Here is a 22,045-nt window from a genome sequence, read left to right as displayed (position 1 = left end):
TCCCTTGTACCTCCCAATCGACTCCATTAAGATAGCCGTCTCATCGGCCGACATGTACGGTGCCCGTTTAGACATATTGGCAACGAAAACCACGTGTTACCGAAAAGTATCCAAGGGCGGGGAAGGAAGACACGCAAAGCTTTTTCTTTCTCTTCGGCTAAGAACACGTGACATAGTTCAGAGGTTATTCTGCTGAGAATACAGTAGCACATATTTAAAGGGACGAAGAAGTAGAAGAAGATAGAAAGCGTAAGGCACATTCAAAAATTGCCACTAAGGTACTAGAGAAGGCTTCCTTCCTGGGAGAGTCTCTTTCGGGCTACCTACGGAAAGGAAAGGAATGCAAAGAAGGAAAGGAGTGTTCAAAAATTCGGGGGTTAGGCCTGTGCCAACCAAATCGGCTTTGGATCGCGCGAACTGTAAGTACAACGATAACGATCGCTTTGTGAAACTTCAACATTGGAACCCTCGATAGCACAAAGCGTGAACTGTTACGTCTTGTACTGTGAAGTAGCTGAACTGTCGTCTGAGTGAGGGTGGCCAAATTTTTGAATGTAGTAAACGGGGCACAAGATCAATTGCATACTGATTCCGACACTGCTCAACATCCACAAAACGGGACATATTGCTTTACTGCGGCAAAACCGGCGGGACGGCGAGGACCCATCTTCTCAAACTGAACGTCTGGTCACACGAGTCTCAATGTATCCGCTTTACACAAAACGTTGCTCTGTTGAGAGCACTATGGTAAAACGGTTACAGTGGCATTGGAACAGTTCATAAAATCGTCTCAAGGGTGCTATGCTCCTGTATACAGGGGCATAGCACCCTTGAGACAGAAATAGAGGAGAAGGAAATACAAAACTTTGTCCCTTATTTTCTCGTGTATAGCCCATGCTAGACTTAGCGAGTTCATCAAGTTAATTTCATTACTTATTATAAATAATCATCTGCTTCAATTATACTACTGTAGAGGAAAACCAGGAGGTCTCAATTCACAACAACGAATACTGCAGCGAGCTCGTCTGCTGCACCATGACAGAAGCGAAAACGGAATATCTTCCTGTGTCCTTGCGGAGCTTCGTTCTAGACAGGGCTCATACGCAGGACAAACCGCGTCCACTGTTACCCCTACCAATGAAGTAACTGGAAACTATGATACGAGTATTTCACGTAGTGGTGAATCTCTTATTCATTCCTGGCCACGAAAGTATTAGTTCTGTAACACCCTAAGCCTGCAGGATATACATGACGAGTTTCCGCACACAGAGTATAGCACTCAGAAATGAATAAACAGCATACCATATGGGCAAAATTAGGAGGGTGTTGCGACGAATCCTTGGTGTCTCAACCAGTGCGAGAGTTGTCCTCCAAAATCCCTTTGTATCTCTCGCACAGCTGATTTCCGAATCGTCCTCACCTTTCTGCAAAGAGGTATAAAATTATTCATGCAAGTATTTCCTGCGCACTTTAGTTTGCATACCATTTGTTATGATACTGATAAGCCGATTTTTTTTTGTTCAATTAGAAATGGTGTTAAAAACGGGAACGTGTGCTTTATACGCCCATGACCGATTGCGACCGATTGCGGGTTATTGTCGCTGCAGTAAGCAAAAGAATAATTTGGTAATAAACCATGAGACATGTACGTGTATGTATTGGCATACAGTGCTGCCTGTAACGGACAAATCTACATGTCAACTTTGTAAATAAACCTCCGAACATGGATGTAACCTCAATAGGATTTGTTCCGGTGCAACATCGAGTTCTGAGAGACCAGGTTGCAACCGTTGATACTAAATGGAAGAACGGTTATTTCTTTAAGTTGGTAACCGTGAAAGCGTATGTCTCTATAAGGTCTGTATACAGGGTGTCCGCTACAGCTAAGCACGAACATATTTTTTAAAATATATATATCACTTTTTCCGAGATGGAGTCAATTGCATTATAGCATAAGCTGAAGGGCACTCCTTAGGAGGGCATTAGGAAATTCCTAAGGCAATGTCTTAATTAACTTCCAATAATTAACTTTTTAATTGTAAAAGCTACGAAGTTGGAACAATGAGAACATCTGGTTCCTCTGGTCACCTGATACCGGAGCCGTTTTCAGAACAAAAATCCGTTCGATAGATTGTCCGCGAAAACTTCGTGAAGGAAACTTTTTGCGGATGATCTATCGAACAGATTCTGAAAACGGCTCCGGTATCAAGTGACCGACGGGACCAGATGTTCTCATTGGGACAACCTCGTAGCTTTGATACTTAAAAAGTTGATTATTGAAAGTTAATTATGACATTGCCATAGGAGTTTGTTAGTGCCTTTCTAAGGAGAGCCCTCAGCATATGCTATATTGCAACTGATTTCATCTCGGAAAAAATGATATATATATATATATATATTTAACAAACATGTTCGCATTTAGAGGGGGGCACCCTGAATATCTCTTTATGATGTCAGGTGAGTGGTTTCAGGGACTGCTGCATCATCCCAGACGGTTCCGAAATTATCCCTTACAAAAATGCCAAATGAGTACCTATAGAGAGTCAAATGTATTTTTATTGAGTCTATAGAAACTCAATAGAAAATCAGCTCCTAATGAGTTTCCTCCATAGAAAGTCAAAAGAATTTCTAATGATTTTCCTAATTGTATTTCTAATGAGCAATATCAAAAGATTCTCTATTGACTTGCAACTGAAATGCAAAGGAGTTATGGTCATGCGTTCCGTCGCCTATACATAGTCTGACTGGTCTGACTCCATACTTGTCGATTACGCTATTTCTTTGCGATCCCACGAATAGATATACGCATGTGAAAACTAACGTTCCTACTGAGGAAAATTTCCATAAACACCGAGTGACAGATAAAAACTGACAACTTAAGTTTTTTGTGAGCGCCTGTTTTTGCTTTTTTTATTTGTCTGTCGTCATAATTTTGAGCAATAAACAATTGGATTCATGTAGCCAAATGTGCCATCCACAAGACAACACTTGCTGGGCAGTTGTTGTCATGTCTCGATTATCCGGACACCTCGGGAGTCTCTCTTTTCGTCCGGATAACGAATTTCCGGATAACTGGACCACGCAAATTTCTGGGTTGCACATCATGCCTGCTATTAGCAAGCGTCATTGACAGTGTCAAAAGTTGAAAGACAAGGTCAATGTGCACTGCTTAGGGAAAGGAAAGGGGAAAAGGAACGGGGGGCTCTCCTTGTTGTGCATAATAATACACTGCAATGAACTGCGATAATAAAATCAAAAAAGTTTTCAAACAGTTAATTATAGAGTAAAAAGTACGTAAAGAAACGTTATCGGAACTGAAAATATAAAATTTTTTAACTATATATTAATTATTGTGGAGGCATACGAAACCCGTCCCGATTTGACGGCTTCATATGCGTGGATGAATCAGTCCTCTCTGGCGCCATCTTTGGTTTGGTGGTGAGCTCGGTGGGCTCGCAGTTTGCACGTGAGAAAACTGTTTACTTCGGACGCGTGCCGTCTCTCAGGATGCGTTGTTTGAGATGGATTGCGAAGCAGAAGTGGAAGATTTTCCCGGTAAGGGCTATAGCGGATCCCAGAGTAGGGGCAAGTCTCGGATCAGAATCGAAAAAACCAAGATGGCATCGAAAGCCAGCGCTGCCGTTTCCTCGTTGTGTGCTGGAGCGAAGAAGAACCTGCGATTGCGGACCAAATTTCGGTGAGCTTATGTATGTGTGAATGAATTTCGTGTCTTCTCGATACCGGTATGGGGGCGCTCTAATAAAAATAATCTCTCTTCCCAGTGTTACAACGTTGAAGACGACGAATACGTTGTGGGAACTGGGGTGAGCCGTAACACGCTGGCAAGCAGTACCTGCTCGAAAGGAAGAGGACACAAGCTGCAGTGTACGCCGCGACTTTTTGTTGGTGTGTGCGAGTGTGGTGTCTATGTTGACATCAACGAAGGAACTTCTCTGACGCTATTCGTTAGAACAGGACGAGGCGCACAGCACAGCAGCTAGCCCGGTGAGTGGTTTATTAATTAGCAGGTGTCGACTCATAATGGTCACACAGTCTAACTTCGTCCTTAATCGTATGCTTTCAAACTGGTGCAATGAGATCTGCCTTTTAACTCTGCAACCTTAAACGTTTTTCTCTATGTAACAGGTCTGTTGTTTTTTTGCCTGGACGTGCGGCGTGTGTGCAAAAAAAGGAAAACCAGGAGCTGAAGTGTCAACTGGACACCTCGCAGAACACAATCGGTATGTGTTGTACATGCAGCATACAACTGCAGCAACATGTAGTGCTTTTGAATTTTCCTCACAGGTGCAGCCGGGATTGTCAACAGATTGCGGAGCTCTCCTGCCTAAAGTTCAGGAGCAGGAATTTTCATTTCGTGTGACAAGGTACATTACACCCATTAATATGCTGAGTCATAGCCTGTTCTCTAAATGTAGGTATTATAGAAGTTATCAGGTGTGGGATTGCAATTTTGTAATTTAGCTATGTGATATGCGTAAGTTATACTGTGCTGTTTCGCTGTTGAAGATATTTCTGATGAAACCGGTACACAGTATACGTTCGGTGCCATACAGTAATTCGTGACTGCCTGTGCACATGGTAGTCATGTACTAAGGTCATGTACTGAGAATGTAACTTCGGTCAAATCGTTGCGTTCTTCAAAACCCTGCATACATCAGAACCGCTCCACTTCAGGGGGTTGCTTATAAACAGCGTGTTTAATTTTATGCAATAGTACAAATGCAGTTTTTGCAGGTGTAAGCAAATATTTTGTGCAAGGTAGTATAGACGTGGAAGCAAATCTTTTGTGTGAGATAGTATAGAACCGCCAGACAGCTACCTAATTAAAACGCATTAATTAAATTTACTTAACTACATTAATAAATTAAATTGGGGCTTTTTCGGCTGTACCGAGATCACCAGAATGTGAGGCAATTCTTGTTCATAGCGCCACGTCACGTAAATTTTTTATGGTACGATTTTTCTTTTACAATGCCGAAAGCAAGGCAAAACTGTGGTAGAAGTGCAGGCACTACACTACCAGTTCTTTTTGAGAGCCAACTGCTTTCACTAAAATTTGCGCCAGATTGGTGTAACAGCTGACTGTGGTCCAGATACGTAGCAATGCCATGGGGAGTCAAACTGCAATCAGCTCGATCAAGTAGTCATTCAAAATTTCGGCAAATTTCATCACAACACAAGACCATTTCATATACGTGGTGGTTGTACTTCCATCTTGTGTACGTGTTCGACTGAGCCCAAGTACATTATTTTCAGAATTTCTGAAAAATTGGGTTAGTTTAAACAAGGACTTTAGTCAAACTTTTATGCTATTACGAATTCGCCGACAAAGTTTGAATGAAAAAATATTGATGAATTTTCATTTCACATCTAGTAGTTTGGTATATATATGTCTCTCTAAATAGGCAGTCTGCTTGGACGTAGAGTCCACCTGAGAACACTGCATCAATGCTCTCATCGTAGCTTTTAGATAAACCGCTGTACAGAAGGAAAATAATGCTGTTTTTGAATGTTTTGTACCATCCGTATTTGTGTCTCCATTTTAAAATGCATGCAGTATGCAGATCTCTCTTTTTTATTTTTGTTTCCTATAGCACTTAGAGTGGATGTTTATCATGTCTAGAACGTCATGTCTAGACTTGAGATAATATTTGTGAATATAGGTTGCAATTGTTGTCATTTTTATGTATGTACATGCGCTTTGTCTTTTCAGGAGATACACGTGGAAGATACCCTTTTGCATCAGATACTCAACTGAAGAGGAGCCACTCCTCGTTGCTCTCAATGGAGCCAAAAGTAGTATAAATAAAAAGCGTGTTCCTCATGTGCCTGTTTTATGTGCTTGCATGCAACATTTATTGCGCTAAAAGCACACGACACACGTCTAAAGGATAAAGAAAAGCGATAGAAACTCTCTCATTAGTACCTCATTAGAGCTTCTATAGAATTACGGTGCCCAATATATTCCGTAAGAACTTCGTAGGGACACGCCAGGATCTCATAAGGATTTCTATAGACTCTCTAGAGAGTATTTAATGTGCCTATAGAGTCAATACAATATAGTTTCTTTAGAAAATCATTTCACATTTTTGTAAGGGATACAGTGCCGTTGATTCCTCGTTCACCAGCGACAATAACACCGAAAAACCGACGCGAATTCGTGGAGTACTTTCTGTGCAATCTGATGTAATGCTTGGCAAGAGCAGATCACAGATGTTGAGAGTATGCCTGAATTCCCTCTCTGGAAATCGGCGAAAACGTCACTCGTACAAGGCCAATACGTGATCGGCCGGAGGGCCTTTGGCGACAAGCCTGCGGGTCAGAAGGCAGTTGCAGGTCGCGGAGAGTATTTGAGCGGTCTGTGGAACGTCACCTCTGGATTAGCGTCGGACGTGTTCGTACTGCCAGGAGCGTAACACTGTGTTCCACGCGACATGAATGGTCGCGTCAGAACTCACACTGGTAAGCGGAAGTCGGTGTATTTACCGAGGCCTTTTCACTTTGTATATTCCGGTGCGAACGCGAGGCAGACGACCTTGGAGACGATGCGCGCGTTAGGTGGCTGCTCAGGAACGAGAGTACTTGCCACTCCGACCGTTAAGTTGTGACGCTCGTACTCTGACTTTCTTACGCGAGCGCACTCTTCACGCTCCTGCATTTGCGGGGTGGACGGAAAAGGGGGTCATGCTCCGTTACGTGACACCTTCCGTCCTCTCCGGGAAAGCGAAGAAAGAGAACGCAGGACGTGGGACGGCAGCAAAGCAGAGAGAGAGAGAGTGGAAAAACGAGAAAGGGCGAAACGGCAGCACAGCGAGCGTGTTCAAGCCGTTCAAGCGCTGTTTAATAGCTGCTGCAGGAGCACGAAACTCGGAGCAGGAGTAAGAGAGCAGTTACTTGATACGTCTGATCTAAAGCGCTGCGCTTCTATTCATGTGCCTGGCTTACGTCATAATGAAGTTACTGTCGCTGCAGCTGCAGAGGGAGTGCGAATCTTTAAACACCGTTCTTTAGTTAGCTGTTTTCGGAAGAGAAACGTTGCCGAACATTACCGTATCGGTCTGGTATACACACTTTTTCCGATGCGATAGTCCCTTTAAGCAAAGTAGGAGGAAGCAGACGCGTGAACTGAAAGCTGCGTTTCCTCTGCCGAATACAACGGAATAGCCTACGCATATCTGTGACCGAATACCTCGTGGTGAAACATCTGAGGGAGGTTACCGAAAAAAAAGCTGGTACTGAAACATCATGACACAGGGGCTCAGAGAAAATAAATACACGCACTCGGACCATCAAACACTGCAAGAATTATTTGTTTTGGCCGTGGTCAATGTTCTATATCCGGACACGTAGGTGAGCGTGACCGTCCGCATTTCTTCCAACGTCAACTTCTCTTTATTTCCTCTTCGTCTTTCCTACACAACATCTTTTACCCCCTTGGAAAAAAAAAGTACAACTGTAATAGCCCCAAACAACAATAAAAGAACTGATTGTCCCGCGTGCTAGAAGTGTCCTATTGAAAATCGAGCACGAAATCCTTCAGCGACGCCGGCGACTTCTTGACGCGACGGGAACGGCGCACTGGCACGTTTTGATTCGGTGCACCCATATCCGGTTGCGGATGGCACTGTCGACTCGTGGTTACAGCGTCGGAGTGCTGTTCCTCTCCATCTGTGGTAATCTCCGGTTCAGGTTCCACATCCAGTTCCGGAGGTCTCTGACTCGTAGTTGCAGCGTCGAATTGCTGCTCCTCCTCTCTGTCGGGTATACGCTGTGGTACATGTTGTGGATGTTGAACTGGTTCCGCCGACTTAAAGGCTCCCAGAGGAGGCCAGAGACTGCGACCAATGCTAGGACAATCTTCTCGGTCGTGACTGTATGCGCTCGGAGTGACGAATACCAGTTTGGAACAGTTCCAGACGCGATTATCTTGTAGCAAGAAGGAGTTTTTTCCACATTGCTTCTTAACTCGGAGAGGTCTCGAGTAGGAGGGTATTCCTTTACTTCTGGCCTTTAGCCGGATCCGTACAAGATCTCCTGTCTTGAACGTCGGTACTTTAGCGTTACGCCGCGCATCTGTGTACTTCTTCAATTTCCTTTGGCTCTGTTGCACTGCCTGCCGAAGATGAATGTCTGAGCTGCCAGGACCGAATGCTCTACCGCCTTGAGCGTGATTTAACCCTACCACGTGAAGTGCAGTACGTGGAGATCTTCCGTGCAATAGAAGTGCTGGAGCACAACCTGTTGTGGCGTGGGGTGTTGTTCGGAAGATCGACAGATACTCCACAACAGTCTGACGGATAGGTTTCCTCTCCAAGAGGGCTAACTGAATGTAATCTTTCAGCACCCTATTAAATCGTTCGATAAGTCCATTGGCCTGTGGGTAGTAGACGGACGAAAAACAATGTCTAATGTTACGTTCTTGAAGAAATTTGGTGAAAACTACTGACGTGAACTGAGGTCCCGTATCTGAGACCAATTCATCAGGAAATCCTTCGCTGCTGAAGACACTGTTCAGGAAGTCGATGACTACTTGTGCAGTGATACTCGAAGAAAATCGCACTTCGGGCCAGCGACTGTAATAGTCCATTAACGTTATTACGAATCTTGCATTCTGTGGTGCTGCTTCAATTGGCCCCACGATGTCAATTGCAAGTTTTTGCCAAGGCTTTTCGGGCCACGGAACCGGTTGTAGCGGTGCTGGCAGGGGTTTTGCAGACTTGTCTGCCGCCTGACAAATAGTACACGTTCGTACGAAATCTTCGACTTGTCTGTCCATGCCCTGCCACCAGAAAAGCTCACGTAAGCGTTGTTTTGTACGAACTATTCCGGGATGAGACTGATGAGCCGCGGAAATTTCTCCTGCATCAAGCATACCGGAACGACTACCCGGTCTCCCCGGAAAATGATATCCTCGACGATAGAGAGCTCGTCGCGAATTTGGAAAAATGACATCAGTTCTGCTGGCAGTTCCTTCTTTGGTGGCCATGAAGTGAGTATGAACTGCTTCACTTGCTGGAGCAGTGCATCTTCCTTCGTGGCATCTTGCATGTCTTGTTTGTTCAAAGTAGCGCTTACCAGGGACACAACTTCCTCCTCAAAGCTGGTCTCCTCCGATGACGGTAAGGGTAGGCGGGAAAGCGCATCAGCTACCACATTTTCAGACCCCTTCGTGTACTCCACTGTGAAGTTATATGCTAGAAGACGTGCAGTCCACCGGGCAATGCGCACTGGTCGACCTCTACAGCCGTGGTGCGAAAACAACGGAATCAGCGCTTGGTGATCAGTTCTGAGGGTGAAATGCCGACCCCAGAGATATATGTGCCACCTCTCGCAGCTCCACACATAGGCTAAAGCCTCTCGCTCCCCTGCGGAATATTTACTTTCAGCGGTTGATAAAGCTCGGGATGCGAAGGCGACCGTCCTGATTCCTTCTGACCCCACTTGCTGCAGTACAGCGCCGAGACCTTTATCGGACGCGTCCGTTGTAACGATAACATCCAGCTGTGGATCAAAGGGTTGCAGTAGTTCCGCTTCTGTCAGCAGCTTCTTAAGTGTGTTGAAGGCGAGATGCTCTTCCTCGCTCCAAGCGTATGTCTGTCCTTTTTTTAGCAGTCTTCGAAGAGGTTCTACCACGTGCGCAACGCGTGGCACAAACCGAGCATAGTATCCTGCTAAACCCAAGAACGATCTCAGAGTTTTTGCATCCTGAGGTACTGGAGCACTGGCGATAGCATCAATCTTCGACTGTAACGGTGCTATGCCTTCACTTGAAACTTTGTGTCCCAGGAACGTAATTTCGGTAGCATCGAAACAGCATTTGCGGTTTAAAGTCAGTCCTGCCTCTGAGATGCGATTCAGTACAGCACGTAAATTATTGCGATGCTGGCTCTCTGTTTTCCCGAAGACAACGATATCGTCAAGGTAGACGAGTACCCCTGTACACCCTTTAAGAATACTCGTCATCATCCTTTGAAACACCGATGGTGCCGATGCTAACCCAAAATATACTCTCTTGAAGCGGAAGAGGCCTTCATGGGTAATGAAGGTAGCTAAGCAACGACTTTCTGGGCTCAGCTTCACTTGGTGATACGCCGAAGTTAAATCCAATTTGGAAAAGTGTCGAGCTCCGGCCAATGAGTTTAACAACTCTTCGACGCACGGAAGCGGATGAGCATCAGCTACGATTGCTTCATTAGGTGCTCTGAGATCCACACACAGCCGAATAGTGCCATTAGGTTTCTGAACTACGACGATTGGTGAGATCCACATTGAGGCGTCGACCCGTTCGATGATATCTTTCTTTTCCAACTCTTGCAGCTCGTCCGATACCTTGCTTTTCAAGCTTAACAGCAGACGACGAAGTTTGGCTGCCACAGGTTTAACATCGGGCTTAACCTGCACTTTGTGTACGAAGCCCTTTGCGAGACCTAGGCGACCACTGAATAAGTGGCCAAACTCATTCCTCAAGGTTCTGGAAGTATGTCGGCATCTTTGTAAATACTTGCGCACTTTAAAGCTCTTCCCTGAATAGAAATGTCCAACTTCCGAATTGCATCTCTTCCTAGCAGGGTCGTCCCTCTTGGTACAACGTGAAAGAGGACCGTATCTTCCTTTCCTTGATACTGTATGGCTGTACGGAAACATCCTCGAACATCGATCCTCTTGTCATTGTAGTCCACGAGTGACACAGTAGGCTTCTTTAGTGCGTACTTGTGTTTGAATCTTGTGTCGTAGAGAGTTCCTGCCATTAATGATGCTGCAGAACCCGTGTCAACCAAGGCATGTAGCACTTCACCTTCAATGGTGACATCCGCAAAAATCGGATTTTCTCGCATCTCAGCGAGGTGCACTGGTCGTACCGTGAGAATTTCGTCTTCCTCGACCAATTTCTCGTAGGGCCTGCTACGGCAGACATTCTTGAAATGCCCGAGTTTTCCGCACCGCTGACACTTTTGACCCAGTGCCTTGCATCTCTTGTCATTCGCCAAATGCTGAGACGATCCACATCTATAGCAAGCAGGTGTCTGTTTCGACTGTCTGTTGCCAGAAGATGGCTGCGGTTGTGACGACTTGTGCGGTAGTCTGCGTTTGGGTTTCCCGTCGATTCGTTGCACGTCCGCTGTATCAGTGGCCTCTACTGAAGCTCTGGATTCATATGGTCGTACAAATTCATTAGTTGCTGAAGTGGCGGCTTCTATGGTCGTCGCCAAGTTAACTGCCTTCTCCAGTGTGAACGCTTGGCCTTCAACTAGCAAGCGTTCCCTAAGTTGCTGCATTCTTGTTCCTTCTAAGAGTTGCTGCTTAATTGCTTCTTCTTCGAACTGTCCGAAGTTGCACTGCGAAGCCAACGAACGCAGCTCGCCGACGAAGGATTTGGTAGTCTCACCCGGTTGCTGCATGCGACCGCGAAATCGGTGTCTTTGAAGTGGCACGTTCACTTGTGCTCCAAAACGCTTGTCCAGATGGCTCAATGCCTCTGTGAAGATGTCAGTCGTGACACTAGTAGTTGACGTTGGAGCCGTAGTCACTGTAGTTGAGGACTGCGCATTTGAAGGCTCTAACGAATGAAAAGTCCCCTGACCTTCCGCTCCCAAGCAGTGTAGTAGAATGGCTCTTTTCCTGGCCAGCGAGTAGCCATCTCCATCAATAGCCTCTAAGAACGTCAGGAACGATTGTTTCCATTGCTCCCACGGAGTTGATGGCTCCCCTGGTGTTGGTAGGAAGGTTGAGGGAGGCAAGAATCCGGCGAAATTCATGTCGGCATGCACGTAAACTGCTTTTAAAATTTTACCATTGTCGCCATAATGTTCTATATCCGGACACGTAGGTGAGCGTGACCGTCCGCATTCCTTCAATTATTGGTCACTCCGTAAGGAAAGTGTCAAGAATTTGTCAGCTAGCACTTTTTCTCCTAGCCTCGGTACAGCCGTGCAGCGGGTTGACCAACCGTATCCGGTGTCGTCTCATCCGCACCGCGGGGGCAGCATTGGCCCTGATTGGCCCGCACGCAGAAGTTAACATGGGTTAGCAGACGCCGGAACCTGAAAACGAGCAACCGCGTTTTTCCTAACGTGATCCAACCGAGTCTCTGCGCTATAGTTTCTGGGCACGGATGTTCGGGTGGCCTGTCGCGGGCGCTCGGCTAGCAATTTCGGAGCGCTCGGCCATGTTGCCGCGATTCTCCGTAAGTATATTGACGGTCATGAGATCAATTGTCTGTACAGGAATATTTGTACAGGATGACTTCCTGAAGCCGACATTCATATATGCAGTCATACTACGTTGTGTAAAATGGTTGCTGGATTTTGAGACGTTTCTGATTATCTGCCCGGACGGAGGGCTGCGAGCAAGTGGCCAATCAAGCGCGCGCAATAGGACTTGGACAAGAGAATTCCCTTCTGGAGCGTGCTCCTTATGTGACTAAGCAATAGAAGGTAGGGTAACGTACCTGGCATAAGAACGATTCCATTTGATCTTCAGTGACGACATTTCCGTTTATCTTCGCTATCCTGAGGAGGATAACTGTAGCCTCCTTTTTCTTACCAACAGATAAGAGCCACGAAGATGACTCCGGTGCCCACCTGTAATCATATGCATTTACATAAGTGACGAGATAACAGCTTCCTCGGTACTCACGTTGCACAAGAGGACGAGTGTCGCACATGTTCCAAGAACAATCGAAATTTGCACCGCACGTTGGATGACCTAACGGGCCACGACTAAACTGCAAAAATTGTTCCTGCCGTAATGGAAGCTGCCATTGATCGGGAGCGCCGAAGAATATTAGCGACGGAGGCAAATGAGACTGCAGTCGGCCACAGCGAGCCATTATTTATTTATTTATTTAAATACCCTCACGGTGTTAGCGTTACAGAGGGGAGTAGTGGTTGAAGTAAACGGGTTACACAAAGCAGAAAAAGCCGAATACAAAGTATAAAAATTACATAATTAATTACATAACATAATTAAATAATTACAGAATAACAATGTTGATTACAATGTTACATAATCAATAATAACACTTTTGGACTAAGCGACAGGCGAGATTGATGTCAGTGAACCGGGGAGGTGGGTCCAGTCGATCGGTACGACAGATAAACGAGGTGATCAGCGCTATTTGATATGTATGTAGCTGGAAATATGAAGCCAGATCGCAAGCTATCGTTATGATAATATATTTTGTGGAAGAGGCACAGACGGAAAATGTTTCGTCGCAAAGCTAGGTTAGTGAGTTGCAAGTTATGTTTCATAGAAGCTGGCTGCGGGTTGGTATTGCCGAAGAGGAAGCGGGCAGCCCTGTTCTGAATGGTTTCAATGGCATGAACAAGAACTGCTGAACTCGGGTCCCAGACCGAGACTGCATACTCAAGCTTCGTGCGAACAATGTACGTGTACAGGGCTAGTTTGAGATGCTGAGGTGCCTGGTGAAAGGTGTGTCTAACATATCCCGAAGTACGGTTAGCGTTGGTGATAATATGCTCAATATGTGTTTTCCCAGACAATTCTGATGAGATAAAAACTCCTAGGTATTTATAGCAAAGAACCGTATGTAGCGTAGTGTTATCAAGAGTCTTTGACTGGCAATATCATCGGGTTCGTGTTGTTCTCATGTGTTTACATTTGTCAATATAGAGCTCCATGCCCCAGGTGTGGCACCATGTTAGTACGTTATTAAGATCAGACTGAAGGAGCTGGACATCAGACTCCTGTAAGATTTCTCTGTATAGAGCACAGTGATTGGCGAATAAGCAAATAGACGATGAAGGAATACAATGCGGCAAGTCGTTAATGTAGATTGGAGAAAGGGAGAGGACCAAGCACGGAGCCCTGATGCACAACTGATAAAACCGGGACAAGGTCAGAATCAATGTCGTTAACAGTTATGTACTGACTACGATCAGAAAGGAAACAATGCATCTATGATAGTACGTTCGTGTCAATACTAAGTGCACTGAGTTTATGGAGGAGGAGACGATGAGATATCTTATCAAATGCCTTCGCGAAGTCAAGAAATATGTAGTCGGTCCGTGACCTCTTGTCAAGAGCAAGGCTCAAGTGACGTACGAATAATACCATTTGAGTTTCGCAGGAGAATGATTTCCGAAATCCATGCTGACTGTGCTGGGAATATATGACGTGCTCAAGAACCTTGCATGAGATTCTGGTAAGAGATATTGGACGATAGTTAGCTGGAGAAGGTTTGTCGCCGGATTTGTGTAGGGGAACGAGCTTTCCGGTTTTCCAATCGCTCGGTAGACAACCCTCTTCTAATGGCTGTTTGAAAATCATAGATAAGATTAATGAAGAGCAACAAGAAGTAATTTTTTTTTAGAAACTTCGAGTTGACAACGTCTGCACCGGAACTTGACGATACTTTTAACGATTGTATGACTTTTTTTACTCCGAAGGGGTCAACGGTAATGGGTTCCAGAACAACGTAATTTTTTTAAAAAATAGTGGGGTATGTTGGCTATTGCAGTGCGAGAAAATACATCGGAAAACGCATTATCGGAAAACGCACCTCGGCACACTCAGGAGGAGGAATGTGTTCCTCAGATGAGGCGGTTAGTGTTATGCAGGAGTTGCACTTCTGATGGCTATTCACTGTATTCCAGAAATGTTTCTGATTATTTGTAATCATGTATTAGCTTCCTTGATGACATCTTTGTACTAGGAAGCAGCTGCATGGTAGGTATCTACTCTATTTGATTGCACATTGGGATGATTTAGCCGCTCTGAAAAGTCGCTTATTCTTGTTACATAGTCGTTGAATACGTCTGTTGTACCACGGAAGCTTTGAGTTAGGATGTATGTACGCCAGGGGAATGTATTTGTCGATGAGTTCCAGCACTTTAACTTTGAATAGTGACCAGTTATGTTCAACACAACGAGAAATGAAATCCGTGAGAAATGTGCCGAAAAACACACTGCGGTCATCGTTATAATACCTGTGAAATTAGCTCTGTTGTAATTCCTGATCGGCTTGTTCTATGTCACGCGCCTCTGTATTGGAATGTATGTTATAAATAAATGAATGACAGAATGATCGCTAATCCCGTCTATGCAAGATAAATTAACGACAAGTTCAGGTGCAGTTGTCAAAACAAGGTCAATGATATTTCCACTTGTGGATGTTATTCTTATCGGGTAGTGTACAAGTTGATAGAGATTGAAATCGTGACACATATTTGCAAAAGCGTTAAATTGAACATGCGATTGGGCTGCCTCAGACATGACATCACGCCAGTTAATACTCAGGTGGTTAAAGTCTCCCCCTAACGCTATGGGACATCCGGAAAATCTATTCACGAGAACATTTAATGCGTCATGCAACTCATTCACAAAGCTCGAGGTCGAAGATGGAGGACGATAACACACTCCAATGGAATACGTTTGAAGTTATAGCTGACATTACACTCCACCAGCGAGGCAATTTCGACTTGTGCGAATGTGAAAGTGACCTAAAAAGATGATGGGGTTCATCCAGTGCGGAGGGGGGACTCGGCATCATGGAGAACCCAGATCCCGTCAGATAACCGCAGGTGCAGCGGCGGTGGCAGGCGGCGCGCAGCGCCGTCGCCGTGTCGTTCGAAGCGAACGATTTTGGCCGCGTGTACAGTTTCTTTCACTAAAACCCCGCCAAGTAGCAAGTAAGCAAGTACCATGTTTTCATGTAAAACACTATGGCCTGAACACTGCTGACCCGCCCCCAATTCTTCTTCGAGTAGCACACACATCATACTTTTTTCTTTCCAATCGAAAGCTAATTATACACCTGATAACTGTGTGAAACTTACCAGAAAACAAATAGCAACACAGCTTCCACTGCAGCTGTGGTGATGAAGAGTCCCCGCCAACTGGATATATAGCTGGCGTACCACGGGTACGCAGTGCCTGCAAGCGTCCAGTTCAATCCCCAGATGAATCCTACCAGTGTCCGCTTCGATGCGATGGTGTACTCCATGACTGCAGACAGTACGACCAATGGTAAACCAACACACCAAGAAGCAATGAGACGACATTTAGGTTGGCTCCAAGCCCTGTTTGATTCGGAAGTTGCCCATTAGGAGTTTTCGCTCAAAATAATTTTGCTGTGCGGTGGCCGGCGAACAAATCAAATTAAAACAAAAAAACAGAAAAGAAAGGACAGACGGAAATAGCCGATAGATATATGTGACGTCGTGAAGACCCCGTTCCTTTCTTCCTGTCTGTCTGTCTTCACGAATGAAAGAGAGGACTCCGACTTAACGTAACAAGTAACAACTTTAAGCAGACGTTTCGCCTGTTATAAGACGGGCATCATCAGTGCAAGACCAGTCGCTACTTAAGGAGATGACAGTATTGTTCGGGAAGGGGGCCACGGTTTTTGTTACAATGTAAGGGATCAGCACGTATGTGCCACGATTCCAGGAGCTTCCTCGGTCCCCATCTTTGCTCGCGTGCCAAGTTCACCGCGTTATCGTAGTCGAAACAATGCCCTGTGTTCCAAGAATCCCAAGCAGCACAATTTACTGAAAGTCGAGTGCAATAGAGGTGGACGATATGTGTCTTATCAATGTTCTTTAGTTTTACGAGCGTGTTCAAGGCCTTCCACCTACCCGTCCACCCCTATGGCACTCGACTTTCAGTACATTGTGCTGCTTGGGATGCTCGCTGAGTTCAGTCTTAAGCCGTGTGGCATGTGTGGCGTTCCGGACGTCGCTTGCCTGTCTCGCCAATATAACACGTGTCACAGTCTAGACAGTGTAGCTTATACACCACGCCAGACTGGTCTTCTGGGGCGACAATGTCCTTTGGCTTGGAGATGAGGCTGCGCAGTTTAACGTGCGGTCGGAAGGTCGTCCAGATTTCCAATGGAAGTAGTGCCCGGCGGATAGATTCTGAAACGCCTTTGACGTATGGAATTGTGACCCGGGTCAGGCCGGAGCGGGAGCATCCATACGTGTGTCTACAGAAAGCCCTGCGATACGGACACTTTCCTAAGTTTTGACTCACATCACCCCACGGAACATAAGCGAAGTGTGGTGCGAACTTTATTGCATCGTTCAGAGGAATTGTCATCTTGCAGCGAGCTACGGGCATGTGAAGATGCGACGATCACCGCTTCCCTGGACAAGCGAGGCTACCCACACAGGTTTATTGAGGACACCCGGAAACGTATGCAGCTACGTAAACCGCAAGATGAGGATTTAATTCCGCTCCCGCATGACCCGGGTCACAATTCCATACGTCAAAGGCGTTTCAGAATCTATCCGCCGGGCACTACTTCCATTGGAAATCTGGACGACCTTCCGACCGCACGTTGAACTGCGCAGCCTCATCTCCAAGTCAAAGGACATTGTCGCCCCAGAAGACCAGTCTGGCGTGGTGTATAAGCTACAATGTCTAGACTGTGACACGTGTTATATTGGCGAGACAGGCCGAAAAAGAAGGACCCGCATAAAAGAACACAAGAGCGACATCCGGAACGCCACACATGCCACACGGCTTAAGACTGAACTCAGCGAGCATTCTTGGAACACAGGGCATGGTTTCGACTACGATAACGCGGTGACCCTGGCACGCGAGCAAAGATGGGGACCGGGGAAGCTCCTGGAATCGTGGCACATACGCGCTGATCCCTTGCATTGTAACAAAAACCGTGGCCCCCTTCCCGAACAATACTGTCATCTCCTTAAGTAGCGACTCGTTGTTGGCTCTCCCGCTCAGTCTTGCACTGATGATGCCCGTCGTATGACAGGCGAAACGTCTGCTTAAAGTTGTTATTTGTTACGCTAAGTCGGAGTCCTCTCTTTCTTTCGTTATGTCATCTCCCGGCTTTTGGAGTATTTTCGCTGTCTGTCTTCTCAGCTCACGCGCTGCATTTACCCGCTTCAGGTGCCACGAGTCATATATAACACCCTGCCACAGGGTTAAGCGACGTTCAGGGCGCACCTTTACCCCTCCCTCGTTCCTCGATTCACTCTTACCAAGACTGGATGATTTTTGGAAAGTTTGCGAAGTTTGTGCGGGTTGCAGGTGACCGCGATTCGACGATGACATCAGTGGAAGTGTCGTCTTGGATAGTGGGCATGTGAAACATGGGGGCGATCGGGGGCATCAGATTTACGATTTATTGACCCCCCCCCCCCCAAATATCTAGCGACATGCCCGTCCAACTTTTTGCTGTGCCCCCACCTCTCCCCTCCGCCATGCTTGCGAGACTGGATAGGCCACTGTGCGCATTAGGCTACGTGGCCTAGGTTCTGTCAGCCCTGTGTGACGTTGTGGGCTTTTGTGGATGCTTTTTGCCACAGGCCCGGGAAGAACTGTAGTCAAGTTCTACAGACCTATTCAATGCACTGCTCAGTGGGTTCGTGATCAACTACTCCACAAAGCATTCTCAGAAAGACAAAAGGAGCACCAGTAGCATTCCTCTCAGTATCCGCCCAACCTGTCACTCATAGGGTGAGTTCCTATAGAAGTTGGCTTTCGCATCTTTGTACCTCAGTTATTAAAAAAAACATAAAAGAAACCATATAGTAAAAATACTGCATTTTAGTATTTTTGCTTTCCTCAGTAGAACGGGGAGGATAGTGGGTTTTAGCAATGGTTAGACGTATTTCTCTTCATGTACCTTACCTCTACTCCTCTCTACTGATGAGGGAAGGAAGAGAGACAACCAACTTTAGCAGAATTAATAATAATAGTAATAATAATTGGGGGTTTACGTCGTCAGACAACTGAGGTCGTTAGCAGAATTTCTTCTATTTCCCCGAATGAATGGCGATGGCAGCAACACACAAAAGGATAGAAAGAGACGTTTCCATACACAGCAGGTGGAAAGGAAATACTCACCTAGTATAAAACAAGAGGTGGACGCTGTGTATGTACCAGCACCAGAGAAGAAACGAAAGACTGAGAAAGCGGTGTGATCAGTAAACAGTACGCTTCCCAGATTACTCAGTATGGTCATCAGCAGCAATCCACAAACTGTCTTCTTTCTTCCGAACCTAAAAGCGGAGCGTAAATCATGTTTCACAAATGCTTGTCTCACATTAGCATTTTTTGCGCAGACTTAATTTCGCTGCAGTAGCGAATGAGATGCGAATAGAGCTATCCGATCAGCGATGGGCATTTACTGCAAACCCTGCAAGGTTCAATGTTAGAGGCGTATCAAGCAGATGCGAGATGTTATCGCTCAAAGACACACAGCATTGCGCCTCGTTCACGTTGTAGTAGGAGATTAAAATATTTCTCATTACTTGTTCTAAGCCAAGATGCGATTACTCACCTGTCAGCTAAGAATCCTGATATGAGAAATCCTACGATCGAACCGACCCAGTGGCAAGTATGAATGATGTACAACTGATTGCTCTCCCCGCACAACCAAGCTTTCTGCGCGGAAGCAAGGATGCAGTCACTACGAATTACACATGTTATACACAAATATACCTTTTGCTGAAACAGAATCTCAAAGGAAATTAAAACAATCAAAACAATCATATCGTCAAAGTGGGTGCCTTCCGTACTGCATAACTGGCCCTTAGAATAACAAACACCAGGTGTCTCCCAGCCGTGGATAAAAATTTGGTACTTACCTTTCCTTGGACGGCCCCTAGAACAATAAACTCCATCGAGCAATCAAGATGAGTTACCGTCTTTTTTGCAGTAACAATATATACATTATAACAGTATAAATAGATGGTTTCATCTCTGATATTTGCATGAAGCAAAAGATTATCCGCCACAGTTTCTTGCGAATTGTAGTAGCGAATGATAATCCCACGAGAGAACACCTGCATATTATGTTCTGCACTGGTGAAATCCGTCCTACAAAACGAAATACATGCAGGCGAGTTGGTGGAAGAACTCCATACTGAACAGCATCAGCTATGGGGACGACGCTTTCATGTGCTTCGCATGCTTTGCCCATTATAGTTAAGGCTTCTTTAGTGGGGAGCTCAGCCGGTACTATATCCGGAAGTACAGAGGTCATCGGTCAACAAATGTGTTCTCTCTCGAATCGCGACACCCGAGCATCAAGTCACAGTTTTCGAGCACAGTTTTCGAGTGGAGATTCCGCAAATTATGATTTTTGTTACTCTTTTTCCTTTTCTTTTTCTCAGGAGCCTCCGGGAGGCGAATGTAGCCGGGATGCTATAGCTTTACTATAACAATGTTGCATTCTTATGTGTCTAATGGAAATTTTAGAGCATTTCACCGTGACGAGAAGCTTGCTGAGAATCTTTCGTTCCGCTGGGAGAAATTTATGCATTTTGGAGTCTTTTTAACGTTCGCATAGCGTTGCGACAGGGTGGAATTACGATACCGGTGAGGGGCCAGTCGCAGGAAAAATTAACTGATTTTTTTCCTTGCGGAACGGAAGAATCCCAGCTTATTTGTATGTCATACAGAAAGCAAAGCCCATCACCCTCCGAATTCTAGCATGGGGAGTGTCTCAATTTCTCTCCATGTATTGCACTAACCGTGTGGCACGTATTCACGCGCGTAGAGAAATAAAATATCCCCATCACGGACGATCGACAACCACGTTGACGTTTTTTTATGGAAGCGGATGTTTGAGGAGATCTAGGCCTTGTGTGAACTCTATGTATGATGTTGTAAGCCCTCACACTCAAACTTTCGCAAAGCTTCATAGTATTTATAATTATATTACTCTCTATATATTTTGAGATTTTTCGAAATCATTAACTGTGTTGTCTGTCTTTTTTATTTTTGTTTCTGTAGCTGTCCCGGAGACAACAGAGACTACATATATGGTTCGATATCTGTTCTTTAGGCCCCGATGTTAGGTCTTATGATATCGATAGGCAATTGGTCAGGATGAAGAAATATTTATTCACTATAGTAAATCGTTTCCTAAACAACAGACGTGGAATAGTTTGCATTAGCGAAACACATGTCGTGCAGTATATATCGTCAGCTGTCTGCATAAAATATAGGATAATATGTACCACTTACCTCCATGGTAGCCGTGAGAAATATACTGTCGTCGTAGATCCAACCAGAATCGCACGTGGATTCTTTGTCTACGATGACTGTAACATTCTCACTGTCCTTGGACTGTTCCAGAAACTGGCAGGCTCCGGGTTTCATGGTGGATTCGTTGAACGTCTTCCATTCGCTCTGGTTGTTGATACACCATTGGTTGTCAGGCGTTAGCAGCGCAAACAAGTGTCCGAAGTAGCTCAACGTTTCATGCCACGTTTGCAGAATGATGATAGCAGTCAACAAGGTTTTGTTGAAAAGTCCGAAGCCGACAAACTTCTCCAGAGCGTGACAGAAAGCCATTTCTTCGCAGACGTCGACAACGATGAGTTCTAGTTACCAGATAACTATTCGCCGTATTTAGCTTAGAAGTGTTCTCTTTTCGGTGAGACAATGTATTGCATTTACACATTAGGTACGGGTACTGGAACAGCGACCCCAACTTTGAGAGACACCACAGCGTATGAGGGACACAGTCAGTAAGATATCACTCAGTCAAGACGTTTATCATACCTTCTTGCGCTATCGCTGGCTGCGGATGATAAACGTACTCGAAGTTAAGTGTCGGAGGATACCCAGAAGGGACTAATCAGGTTTGTCCACCACGATTCTTTTTTGTAAACGTTGTGTTGCTGGACGAAGCTAATGCCCTTGTCTACACGCGCATCCATTTCAGTCATCGTTGCGATATCGGGATGCGTTATCCTTATATCGCGATGACAAGCTACGCGTTGTGCTTTGTGGTCGCTAGGGGGTTTTAAGGTACAACCACGAACAGAGAGCGACTAGTGTGCTATCGAGTATACAGAGGGCTCCATGAAAGCTCAGAATCATAGTGCCGCTGGGTTTGCAGTCACGGGCTACTCAAACTACATTGCAGACGAAGAAGTTGCAACCTGCGCACATCTTGTCGAAGATTGCACACTGTAAGGACTGTAGTCACGAAGTCAATTGATATGCAGTGCTGGACAAAACTACCGAACACGCTCTCGCACCCCCCTTCGTCAGAGTGACACGCTAGCAGCGAATAGTA

At 45.6% G+C, this 22,045-nt stretch overlaps 1 protein-coding gene and 1 long non-coding RNA gene across 2 annotated transcripts in view; one reads left to right on the top strand and one right to left on the bottom strand.

The window, feature by feature from the left end:
- Positions 1–21,496, bottom strand: part of LOC135378480 (solute carrier family 22 member 13-like) — a 41,175-nt gene extending 19,679 nt beyond the window's left edge. Inside the window, exons 1-6 of the mRNA XM_064611533.1 lie at positions 20,986–21,496; positions 19,295–19,398; positions 18,859–19,013; positions 15,819–15,987; positions 12,470–12,602; positions 1,303–1,424 (exon numbers count right to left, since the gene is read on the bottom strand). Of these exons, the coding sequence (XP_064467603.1) occupies positions 1,303–1,424; positions 12,470–12,602; positions 15,819–15,987; positions 18,859–19,013; positions 19,295–19,398; positions 20,986–21,315 (1,013 nt within the window). The 5' untranslated portion in view covers positions 21,316–21,496. The remainder of the gene's footprint in view (positions 1–1,302; positions 1,425–12,469; positions 12,603–15,818; positions 15,988–18,858; positions 19,014–19,294; positions 19,399–20,985) is intronic.
- On the top strand, positions 3,898–4,382 carry LOC135366618 (uncharacterized). The gene is made up of 3 exons (XR_010414231.1): positions 3,898–4,005; positions 4,147–4,241; positions 4,306–4,382. It is a non-coding gene; the product is annotated as an uncharacterized LOC135366618 (long non-coding RNA).
- Positions 21,497–22,045: the final 549 nt, after the last annotated feature.

The sequence above is a fragment of the Ornithodoros turicata genome, chromosome 1, assembly GCF_037126465.1.
Source record: "Ornithodoros turicata isolate Travis chromosome 1, ASM3712646v1, whole genome shotgun sequence".
Classification (NCBI taxonomy): Eukaryota; Metazoa; Arthropoda; class Arachnida; order Ixodida; family Argasidae; genus Ornithodoros; species Ornithodoros turicata.
This window is presented reverse-complemented; position numbering and strand designations above follow the sequence as displayed.